The sequence below is a fragment of the Pseudopodoces humilis genome, chromosome 19, assembly GCF_049639895.1.
Source record: "Pseudopodoces humilis isolate 2021_Gansu_Grassland_sample_001 chromosome 19, ASM4963989v1, whole genome shotgun sequence".
Classification (NCBI taxonomy): Eukaryota; Metazoa; Chordata; class Aves; order Passeriformes; family Paridae; genus Pseudopodoces; species Pseudopodoces humilis.
Window position 1 is genome coordinate 12,751,250 of NC_142218.1, and position 12,145 is coordinate 12,763,394.

A 12,145-nucleotide genomic window follows, 5' to 3' on the forward strand; every position below is an offset into this window, starting at 1 on the left:
AGATAATCTACCTGCTGAGCAGAGTTATACAGAGCAATTCTTCCAAGAGACCAGTGGAGTCCTGCCCTGGGAGACCTGCAGAATGTGATGTGATCCACGAAGGGCTGCTGGATTTGCAGCAGAACACTTCAACCTCCACTGAATGGGTGAAGTATGAGCTCTGGATTTTGTTAAATTTTCTGATAGAGGCATTTAGATTTGAATGTAATGATAACTTAATTATTTATTTGATTTTTTTTTTTTTTAAAGTGTAAGGTAGATGCCGAATCTGCCTGCGATGGAAGCACTGCAATGAGCTGTCAGTGCAGTGGTGCTACCCAAAAAACCCAAAAAACCCAAAGCTGTGATCTGGAGGCTGCTGGGAGCTTTGGCAGCCCAAATCTATAATGGTGATGGTGCTCAGAACAATTTTGATGCTGTGACTTTGTTTCTCTCTTGACTTTTCCCTCCATTCTCAGTAATCCAGGGTTTTTTCCATGGTTTGCTCCCCGTGCTGCAAACAAACCACCCTTCCCCAAGACAGCTCCTGAAACACCTGGAAATTTCTTAAACCATCAAAGGACAGAAAGAGAGAGGAAAAAATTCTGTCTAGCTAATGGAAAAAAATTCCCATTGTAATTATCTTCACAAGGCAATTATCTCAAAAGACTTCACAGTTCACAGAAAATGATTTTAATTGCTTTTAAAAGGCAACACTGTAAGTCTTGTAAACACTATCCTCGAGTGTGTCCAGGATTTGTTACCTTGCAACACTGAACAGGTTTGTTAACAAACAAAAATTGATTTCTGTTTATCTTGTGAAGCAAAGCCCTTGTTGTTTTCTCCTTGATATTAATCCTCTCTCCTCCTCCTCCTTTTTTCCTTTTTTTTTTTTTTTTGGCAAAGTAAGTGATGGTGGAAGCATCTGGAGATCTGATTGAACCATAAGTCCCTGCCTGGAAGAAAGGAGAGATCAATAGCACTGCCAGCTCCATTAAACAATTCTTATCACTTTGACTGTTTGTATGGGAATAGATGCAATTTATATTTTATGTTTAATTTGTTCTGGAGCAGCTAAACTTATTTAAATTCTTTCTAGAACACCTTAATCAACCAGCCACACCTTGAAGAGAGAGGGGAGGGAAAGAGAGTTTTGCTGGAACTGCCAGAACGATAAAGAAAGGCAGAAATCTTCCAGAAAAATGAGAAGGGAAAAGCTTAAATAAGAATAAAACCCACAGTAAAACCCAACCTCTTGTTGGGACCTTTGTTATGAAGAGCAGGGCAGAACTCCAGAGGAGAGGCTGCAGCAGAGGGTTCTGCTGGGATGGAAGCTCTGAATGCTCAGGCAATTCCTTCCAGGATTCATTATAATTTAAAGAGCTTTTCCCCAAATTTTGGCACAGTCACTTCTGCTGGAAGCCCTCAAGAGCAGAATACTTTGACCCTTCCCTGCCAAGTGACTCCCAGGAATGAGGGATGAGCTCCCATGGAGGAACAGGATTTCCAAGAGAGAGGGATATTGGGCTGGATGATTGGAAACTAAACTTGGTGATTTGCTTATAGCTTGGTGGAGTGAAACCTGGAAGACACAAAAACCCTGAAGCCTCGTTCTGCACTGCTCACTCATAAAATTCCTTTAAAAGCTCAGAGTCCCAAAGATCCACCGCCCCAAATAAACACGAGGAGTAAATGGACAGGGAGGGACAGAGCGTGGCCAAAAAATTAACAGGACTTGGGTGATTTTGAATTGATGGTCAGATTTAACTTTAGCTCTCAGATTTTATGTCCCACTTTACTTCAGTGTCAGCTGAAACACAGAAACTTTCAAATAAGAACATCCCAAAGATTTTGTGCGCTGCTATTGATATTTTTGACTGTTCCTTGGAGGGTGCTGTAAGAATGTGGAGCTTTATTGACACTGGAAGGTGCTTTAACAAGGGCCAGGCTGTGTGAACACGAAGGCGGTGAGGAATGAGCTGTGTCTCCATCCCTTGTCCTTCAGGTGCCTGGCACAGCTGCGGGAAGGAGAACTGGCTTTGTACTGCCTTGGGCTGGGGGGCAGGAGCCCTGCAGCCCCTGCCACAGCCACAATTCCTCTGGCAGCTGGGAATGTGGGGCTCAGCAGGGACAGTGGCTGCAGCACCTTCTCCCTCCACACCAGAGATCACCGATATCTGTAAGTACAATTAGGAATTTGTCAAAGCAGAGTTGCTGCAAACAAGGCCAGGCAGCAGAGGATGGCGATGGCCCAGAGGAAAATAGCAACACAGGAGCAATGAGGCCACCAGAACGACACAGATTCCCCCTCCCATTGCTCTGCAGAGATCTGGGGAGGGTTTCAGGAGGAATCCCAACCTGATGTGTTGGGATCCTGCCTGTGGCACCTGCTGGAGGTGCTTTGTCAGGAGCTGGGGAGGAGATGCCCCACACAGCTGCTGGGACAGATGTGAGCGGGTTCTGAGGGGCTGTTCCCCCCAGGCAGGTGTGACACACCTTCCCCAGGTGGAGAGGAGGGATAGTGAGGTCACTGCACGGCCAAACCCCAGCGATTAACCGAGGAGGTCAGAGCCAGCAGCACCGGGCCCCTCAGGCAGGCGCAGCACTCTGCTCAAAGCAGGACTCTGCTGGGCAGGATATTTTTCACACTTGTGGCGTTTCTGGATGTCCTTTTTCCCTTGCAGGTTCCGGATAGCCCCCACAGTGCAGAGCAGCAGGCCTGAGGCTGCTGGCAGGCTGTGCAGAGAGTGGCTGTCCCTCCTGGAGAGGCACTGCCAGCCGGGCAGCGCTGCGCCCCAGCAGGGAGCTGAAGGATGCAGCTCCCCTGAAGCCGATTATGAGGAATTTATTGTGCCTGTGAATGAGCAGAAGGAGGAGACTCCCCACCCTGGTGGGAGCTGTGCAAGGAGCAGCCTGAGCAAGCCCCCAGCCCCGCTGGCAGGAGCTGCAGCCCCAGCTCTGCCTCCTGCCATGGGCACAGCTGAGGGTCCCCCAGCCCCTCCTGCCCTCCCCCAGCCCTGCAGCCCCTCTCCAGCAGCAAAGAGAACCAAAGCCTTGCACTGGGATGTCGTTCCTTGTGACAAGGTGAGCATGAGACTGAGGGGAGCTGTTAGAGGTAAAAAAAAACCTAAATAATGTAGCCAGTTTGACACGGATATTTATGAGAGTCCAGCTGTGCCTGGACAATGACCTGGATGCCCCTCTCTGTGTTTGCATGGAACAAAGAGCCTCTGTTCTTCTGGCTTTTTGTTTACCCTGTGTCCCTTCTGTATTTTTAGATTCAAAAATCTGTCTGGGGGTCGTGTGACCCATGCAAGAGAAAAATAGATGTCTGCAGGCTGTGTGAGCAGTTCCAGATCCAGGACACAGCAGTGCTTTTGGGCAGCGAGCCTTCAGTGAATCAGCACATCCTGCTGGACAGAAAAGTTGCACATAACTTCAGTAAGTGGATTAACAGGGGCTGTGTGCTCCTCTCTGGAGCTGAGCTCTGCCTGCCTTTGCTATTTCTGCTTTCTGTCATGCAGTAAGCAAGGCTGTGTGTAAATCATCTTTTAACCCAGTGCTTCTCTCTCTGGAAAAAAAAACAACCCCATGGCTCAGTTGCTCCAAAGGTGGCCCTGGATGCTGTAGAGATAAATCCCCAATACGCTGTTTTGATACAAACCTGGGTGTGCCACTGAGCTGTGATGCTGCTGTCGTGGGGCAGATGTGTGAAGTCATCCACAACACCCAGGAAATCAATTTAAGCTTCTGAACACAAAGGCTTTCCAATTTTGTGGGCTGCAAAGTCACCAGGAGCAGGTTGGGAGGCAGAACTTGGAGTGCTGTGCTGCAGTGGGGCTGAGAACCCGTCTAGGGGGAGGTGGGTTGGTGAGAGGAGCCTTTGGGGCAGCTCTGGAATTCTTGGCTGTTCCCAGGCTGAGCTCAGGCTGTGCACAGGATCCTGCTCTTGACACCCTCTGCTCTCCTGTTTCAGGTGGGATTCTACCAGAAGCCTGACCTAGAACAGCCTTTCAGAGCTAATGAAGCAGCTCAACACCCAACCCTGGTCTCCCTATTAAAATATTGTAGAGGTCTTTTCATTCCCTTGTGAGAAGTGGTAGATACTAAAGGGGCAGCAGTAATTGTTCTTCAAAGGGCACTCTGATTTCTGCCACAACAACACCTTTCCAAAAAATATCTGTAAAACCTAGAGATGCTTTAAGATGATTACATGTGTAAAGAATTTGAGGCAGTCAGTTCTGAAGTTTTAATGATTCCATCTTGATGAACATGAATAAGAATGTATTTTGGAAAGCGCGTAAAGTTTTAATTGGGAAATGTAAATGGAGATAACTCGGAATTATTGCATCCCTTGACTAACAATTGGAAGGGTTAAAAGAAAGAGTGATGGGAAAGTGCCGTTGCAGATAAAAGAATCTTGTAATAGCACTTTTATCTACTAAATTATTGCAGTTTCTTTGAGGAAATGTCTTGCTTTGCAAATAGCACCATTCCTCCTTTTGATCGTGTTCCTCTTCCAGCACTTTTCGCTGGGATGTTCTACATCCCTTTCTTAATCTTATCCTCATCAGTGAGAGTTTTGGCATATCCTTATTATAATGGACATTACTCAGATCAAAAGTTAATTTGATCCTGAGAATTCTGATTAATCTTCCTGCAAGTGCTGCAAACCACAGTCCTTAAATTAATGAGGAAAAAGATGAAGCTCCGAAGTGCCAGTAGGTTAGAAATCCTGGAGATTCTGAACGAAGTTGTGAAAGCCAGAGGAAAATGAGAGTTCCGAGAGATCTCCACACTAAATTCAAGGCCAGCCTAGGAGAAAATAAAAAATAAATAAATCTAAGTTCTCTAATGGATTCTTGTTGAAAAAAGAAATTTCTGCCACACAGGGAGCAGGTATCAGCAAGAGACAAAAAAATCATCCTCAGATTTGTTTTTCCTTGATGACTGCTATGTAAATTTAAATACAATATGAAGGCCGAGTTTTTACCTCATGACAGCAGCTGCTAAATATTTCTTATTCTTTTTGTTCATTATTTATGTTTTTTTTTTGCTTTCTTTTTTAATTCTGCTAAGTATAGATGAGATACTTTGGTGATTTTCCTTCCCTTGAGCATTCCCTTTCAAGTAACCCAAAAATCCTCTTTCTCCAGACATTTTTCTTAAAAGTTTCCGTATAAAACCGAGTGAGCTGAAGGACAAACTCTTCATCATCCACGAGGAGAATGGTGGGCTCACAGATGAGCAGATTACAGCACTGAGAAGGTAATTCTGGGGGGAATTGTTTGCTTTTGGGACCTTTTGGAGAAGGCAGAATCTTCTGCAAGTGATGTGAAGTTTGGAAGGTTGGAGAGGAGGAAGGCAGACAAGAATTAAAGGAGGTTTATGGGATATTGGGAATATTTGAGGGGCAGAGATTTGGGGGGTTCAAGCAGAGTGGAGATTTCTGTAGCTGTAACAAAATTGGACACATTTTGGGAGTGCCAGCAAACTACTGGCATGTGAAATTCACGGGAACTGGATTTTATCTTTTTGAATAGTTTGAGATGTAGAAAGAAAGGAAAGAAGTGGGATCCTAGAGTGGGATCTGCTCCACATCCCAGTCCCCAGGTGATATTTGGGCCATTTTAAGAAACATTTTTACATTCAAAAGCTTGATGTGAAACTGAAAAAAATGAGTGTTTTGCTAAAGAAAACTGGGAAAAAGAAGACACTGGCAGATAAAGTGAGGAAGTAAATAATTGATGTTTCTGCTTCTTGTGGAATCAGTTTAATTTTGGCCTTAAAATCCTGATCTGAGACAGTAATTTTGAAGTCTGGAGAATCCTATCTGTACTTGGGAAGCGATGTGAGGAAGAACAGACACGAAACATGGAATTAATGTCATACTGTGGGATGGTTTTTGAAGTAAGGAGGGACATGGGTAGGATTGAAATGTTTTTTGATTTCTGGGGGGCGTTTCCTTGCTGTCCCAGTTAAACCCCACACCAACTGGGATCTGCTGGAAGGTGCACAGCCCCTCTGAGGGGCTGCTGAAAATCTGACCCTAAAAGCTCAATGAGAACAAAAATATTTTATTGCAGTGCTGGAATTGGGCAGGAAAGAGCTGCAGGGAAATGTTTGGACATGGAGACGCTCTCCAGCGCCACAGAGCTGTTTCTGGAATGGCAAAGGGAAAGGAAATGTCTCCAGCCCCATTTCCCAGGGCATCCCCTGCTCCCACCTGGGTTCAGAGGGAAGCACTGACCCCACTCTGCTGCTCAGGACTCAGTCCTGACCCTGCAGACTCAGTCCAGGATCTCCAGACTGCTGAAATTGCTGCGCCATCGCTGATTTATGGCCTCTGGGCTCTTTGCCATCAGACAATAATAATAATGATGATGGCAATGAAGCTCGAAATATCATATTTTATTCCTTGAAGTCTTTCTTTGATGGCAATAATGCTGAGGGAATATTCCCAGCAGTGGAATGTGTAAGGGATATTGATTGTTGTATTGCTCTATGTTGTAAAATTTCAAGGATTCAAACGATGCTAGCTGGCTTCAAGGATTCTGTCCCTGGGATTATTATTTACTGCCAAAATTGATGAATCCATGTGCAAATCTTGCACTGAGAGGTAGCTGCACTTTTTTCCACCCCGAGAGTTTTGAGTGTAACTGGAAGAGTTGAGATCCATCTCAAAGTGACGGCTTGGATTCCCAAGGATGGAAGGAGCAGACAGGAATTCTCCTGGAGCATCAGCACTCCCAGGTTTCCCTGGCACGACACAAGGAGGGCACTCAGCACCTCTGAGGAGCTTTCCACCCCACGGAGGTGTCCCATGGGAAATCTCTCCTTGGAGAATGGTGTGAACCGTTCCCAGGTGACTCCGAGCCCGTGGGCAGGACAGCAGAGCTGGCAGGAGGCTGGAAAATTCCTCTCAGTGCAAATTGTACCTGCCAGAGTGTCTGAGCCAGGGCACAGTGTCCAAATCCTGCTGCTGGAGAGTGAGAAATCCTTCCAGCCACAGCCAAATCCCGTTTTCAAGGCTGGGACCAGGGAGCAGCGTCCTGCTCATGCATCCAGTGGAAGTGATGGGATATCACTGGGAATGTCAAGAATGAATTTGATACAGAAACCTCTCCATCTCTGAATGATTCCTTATCCTCATTTCTTAACAGCAAAGCACTCCACGTCCCTCTAAACTTATTTTTTTTTTTTTTTTCCAGAGAAATGGGAATCTTTTTCATTGTGCAAATTCCATTAGAGCTGCATTCATGTAAAAAGATATTTATGGAATGCATTCATGTGTTTTTGTGCCTCCTTTCTCATGGCTCCCATTGTTTAGTGCTTTGAGCTTTAAACCTTCCAGATAATCTGTTAGTTCCATTTTCTATGCATAATGCAGCTAAAGAGTTTTATGGGATATCAGACTTCTGATTAAATGAAGATGTTTGCTGTCACCTTTTAAAATACATTCTATGAATTTGCTTAAAAGCTCAAACTATTTTTAATGTAAATAAACACCCTTTCATTTGCCAACAGCTAACTTATTTTTAAATGAAAATTCTCTTTTTTTTTTTTCCTTGATGTTAAAGTGGGCTGAAAGGATTACATTTCAATCTGCTACAATATAGAGTTAATTCAAACCCCAGCAATTTTATAATTGGAATGTCATATTAATTATTGACAACAGTAAAATAAATATTAGTGTTTGTCCTGTGTTTAACTTGCTAAAATATTTGCCTTTTTTTTATCTTTGAGTACATTCCCTGACTTTTACTGGAAATGTATAGCTCTGCCCATGAATGTTTAATCACTCTTGCTGCAAATTTAGAAGTTTGTTTTAAGAGAAAGAGAAGAGAGTAGGTCTGAATACTGATTTCAGCTTCTTTACACTCCTCACATGTGAGCTCTGACATCGATTCCATTTTTCTGAAGAAAGCTGTGAATTCCCCCAGTGATGGCTCAGACAGGCAGGGAGATCTGTGTTTGTTTTTCCAACTGGAGGAATATTTGAAGACATCAACCTTCTTAAAATCCGTGGCCCTGGAGGATTTTCTGCGACCTTGTGCAGAAGGGAGGAAGGTGTGGGTCTGTGTTTTGTGCTGTCACCGTTTAAGCAAGTGAAAAACCCCGTAAAAATCGTGATAAAGAAGAGAAACCCTCGAGGCTGGGGTTGTTGGGGTGTCTGTGCAATGCCAGGAGGGACAGGATGATCCTTGTGGGTCCCTTCCAGCTCAGGATATTCTGTGATTCTGCCTTACCAGAGATAAGAAAGGATCCAACCTCTTTGGAAATCAGGGCCTGAACTCCTCTGTCTCGTATTTCTAAAATATTCTGTCATTCTGAGTTCTCTGTATGTCTTGGGGTGGACATTCTGGCTGTTTCCAGCCTTATCTACGTAGAAGCTTTTCCAGATATCCAGAGGTGTCTGCAGATCTCTTTTGCCTCCCATCTCACACTTGGTTCAAATGCCTACAGAGGACAAGCAGTAAATATGAAACACAGACCACACAAAACGTAGGGAGCTCCAGGACAAGGGATTATTTTATCAGAATCCAGAATGAAGAGGAAGATGACACCTAATTTTAATTTTGTCTTTACAGATATTTGCCCACACCCAAAGATGCAGGAAGGTACCTGTCCTTCAAGGGCTCTTGCTCAGAGCTGCACGTGGTTGACCAGTTTATGTTCGAGGTGAGGAGTTTCAATACTAAAGGACACCACATCCTATTTTTAGGGCATTCTCCAAGCTAAAACCACTGCAAGAAGCTGTTGTTTAGAACCTAAATTTACAATCTCACCCAGAATCAGCATAAAAGGAATATTCTGATGAAGAGTTGACACAGGTAGATAACAAAAAGAGAACTATGGATCTCTTTGTGTCTCCAAGTCACGCTCCCTCCTCTTCCTACAGAGTAGGAACTGATTTATCCTGACCTAAATCCAGATTCCCAAAATCTAGAAGCCATCATCTATAAAATTATATGTATTTAACCATTTTTGCTCACAAGAAAGGATTAAAATTGATTTTAATACTGTCTGCCCAGGAGCATCCAGTGAATTTGCAGTTATGAGCCAGAGCATATCCAGGATTAGGATTAAGGCCCCGAGGAAAATGAATAAATGAGCACAGAAATCAGGCAAGCAATGGCCCAGCTGAATTGCTCAATAAATAATGAAAGGTATACACATGTTTTGGTATAAATGTAAGTTTTTATTCTGGTTCTGCTCAATTCTGTGCAGATGTGTAAAATCCCTCAGCTGGGCCAGAGGTTGGATCTCCTGCTCCGTGTCCGTGAGCTCCCCGAGAGCATCAGAGATCTGGAGCCTGTGAGTACCAGGAGCCTTTTTTTGTGCCTTTTGGTGAGTGTTTGTGATCAGCATCTGTCTGTTTGCTCAGAGAGGCCCAAATCAGCTCAGGGCAGATTTCAAAGCTGTGTAGTTTGGAAGGATTCTTTTTGGGTTTTTTTCCCACTTGTGTGTTTAATATCATCCTTATTCCACCAAGGTTCAAGATGATGGGCATGGCAGTAGAATAGACTTCCACAGAGGAGGGAGAAAAGAACAGGAAAAGATCCTCAAAATTTTATTTGGAGTTATGAAACTTTCCTCCTTCTTTGGCCAGTGATAAGACAGAAGTGAATTTCATCATTCAAATTCAATTCCCGTTGTGGGGGGCTTCTGCCCCCATGAGCTGAGAGAATCAGTCTAAGACACGGAGGATTTTTTTTTGACAAATCTCAAAGAGATTTATTATTTCCTTAAGACTGAAGGAGCTGTTGCCCTTAAGGATTACAGCTCTGGGCTGAAATTTTTGGGAACCAGAGCTCAAGTGCCTCTCTGCCTTTTTCCAGGATGACCTAAGTGTGGGGAGATGCAAATAAACAAGTGCCAGTCTCGTGACTGGATCCTGCTGCTCCCAGCTGTGCCTCCCCTGCCAGGTTTTGTCCATGCTCTGATTCAAAACAAGGATTTCCACACCATGAAAATCTTTCAGAGGTTTTTGCCCTCGTTCTGCACGGGAATGAAAATAAAATGTGAAAGTTCTGCGAGACCAAGTTGTTATTCTTTTTCTGGCTGTGATTAAACCCACAGTAGCAGTGAGGGGAGCTTGGAAGAGGAGCAGATGGAGAGCACAGGGGCGATGCAGAGGTTCCTGACCCTGCCTGCTGCAGTCACACCTTTGCTGTCCTCCACTGAAGCCAAATATTGAATATTTGAAAGTTGTGCTATGCACTGTTTGCTTTGATGGATATTTAATGTTCACTGAAGAGCTAATTAGTGTCTAAGTACGTTCTTTTGCATGCTAACACGTATTTTTAAACCACAGAATATAGACCTAAAATCCCAAGGGGCAATGTGAATGTTGGCTTTGATCACCCTCTGGCCCTGAGCTGTGCTATAAATGCTTTAACAACAGCTGTCAGTGCACCCATGTGCTTCATCCTCTCCCTGTTTTTAAACTTGCACTGATGAAAAGAGGTGTGGTGCTAAAAAAAATACAGATTTTTTAACTGAGAACAAAATCACCTCCTGTGCCTATAGCCCCAAGAAGGGAGGTGGCTTCCCTGGGAAAACTGAGTTATACTGAGTTGGAGTACAGGAAATGATCATTCTTCCTTGTGGGGAAACTGTGCAAAGAGTTTTGATAACAGCATTGAGCTGGTGTCAAAGGAAGGGAGGGAGGTGAAGGATGGAGCTCCAGACTCTGCTTTCCCTGACCCCTGAAATTTTCGCAACCAAACTGCAAAACACTTTTTGTGCACAGGAGGCTGAGGTTGTTTTGGCAGAGCTGGTTTGGCAGCCACAAAGGGTGTGACTCCTTTTGGGGTGACAGTGCCAGCACAGCTTTCTTGGGGGCTTGGAACTTGCTGAAAATCCCTGAGGGATTTGGACAGGGAGATGTCCTTGGGCAAGGGAGGGATTTCAGGAGGGGACAGCGAGGGGGGCACAGGGAAGGTGCAGACACCACGGATTTATCCACATTTTCAATCTGTCTGAGGGAAACTTGGTGTGTTTCAGCTGATAATCCAGAATATCCAAGCGAGCAAGCAGCTGCAGTCCAGCCCAAAGTTTGTTGCTGTTTTGGAGTACATTTTAGCCATGGGGAACCATCTGAATGAGAAAGCTGGTAAAGAGGTGGCTAAAGGATTCCGACTGTCATCTCTGGCCAAAGTGAGTAAATATTTTCTTGCAATTAAAGTCTTCCTATTCCAAGGTTTGTTAGCCATTAATATGAACTGTCCCTGAGCGTGGAGAGAGGCAATAATTCCTAATGAGGAGCTCACATCTTACTGCCCACCCTCGGTTACACGAGAACAAAATCCTGTTTAACAATGAATTCTCTCCTGCCTGTGATCACAAGCTGTGTTTCCCCATTTCAGGCAGCAGCACTGGCTTTGTGCTGCTGAATTTGCTGTGTCTCTAATGAGGTAGAACATCCAAATGCTGATTTGACACTACAATCCCTTGGCATGAGGAATTGTCTGACACCAGCTACGAACCAGGAGCGCGCGTGGAGCAGCAAAACGAAAAGCAGAACTTTAACTCCGTTGTTTCCTATTCTTGCCAAATACACCTGGGATCCATCAGCACCTCTGCTGCTCCTTTCTCGTGATTTATTTGTTTTTGAAGGGGTGGCAGCTCAGTGTATCAGTTCCTGCTCTGCTCTGTTGCAGCTGCCTCTGCTGAGGGGCAAGGAGAGGACGTTCACCCTTCTCCACGCCCTGGTGGAGCAGATCCTCCTACACCAGCCCGAGCTGGCCACGTTTCCTCAGGAGCTGACAGAATTTGAAGCTGTTCCTGATGGTGAGAGGAGGGAAGCGGGGGGAAAATGATCAAATGATCAACAAATAAAGAATTAAGTCCTTCAACTTCTGTGCAAACTCCCATTCTTGCCATATAAATGATATTTATATCATTTTCCCCTCTCTCTTCCTTTCCAGCGTCCATGAAGGGCCTCAGTGCTGAAGTTGATGGTATGTAAATGTGGTTTCTACATTCAGATTTTCATGCACTGTGCAATCATTTGGAACAGGATTTCACTGCACCTCTGTAGTTTGTAAAGAGAGTTAAAGGCTCAAAACATTGAGGTGAAGTGTTGCCATGGAGATGCTTAACCTGCCATGGTACTGTGAAGAATTTAAAAACAAAAAAAAGAAATATTGAAGTGTGTCCA

At 44.6% G+C, this 12,145-nt stretch overlaps 1 protein-coding gene across 2 annotated transcripts in view; it reads left to right on the plus strand.

Annotated features, from left to right (window-relative positions):
* The window catches only part of LOC106628271 (uncharacterized), a 28,742-nt gene that overhangs the window by 12,556 nt on the left and 4,041 nt on the right, over window positions 1-12,145 (plus strand). For both annotated transcript variants that reach the window (XM_014254112.2, XM_088064551.1), the window contains exons 6-15: window positions 3-151; window positions 1,985-2,158; window positions 2,664-3,063; window positions 3,258-3,420; window positions 5,136-5,247; window positions 8,571-8,661; window positions 9,211-9,297; window positions 10,990-11,142; window positions 11,646-11,775; window positions 11,913-11,945. In XM_014254112.2, coding sequence (XP_014109587.2) covers window positions 3-151; window positions 1,985-2,158; window positions 2,664-3,063; window positions 3,258-3,420; window positions 5,136-5,247; window positions 8,571-8,661; window positions 9,211-9,297; window positions 10,990-11,142; window positions 11,646-11,775; window positions 11,913-11,945 — 1,492 coding nt within the window. The remainder of the gene's footprint in view (window positions 1-2; window positions 152-1,984; window positions 2,159-2,663; window positions 3,064-3,257; window positions 3,421-5,135; window positions 5,248-8,570; window positions 8,662-9,210; window positions 9,298-10,989; window positions 11,143-11,645; window positions 11,776-11,912; window positions 11,946-12,145) is intronic.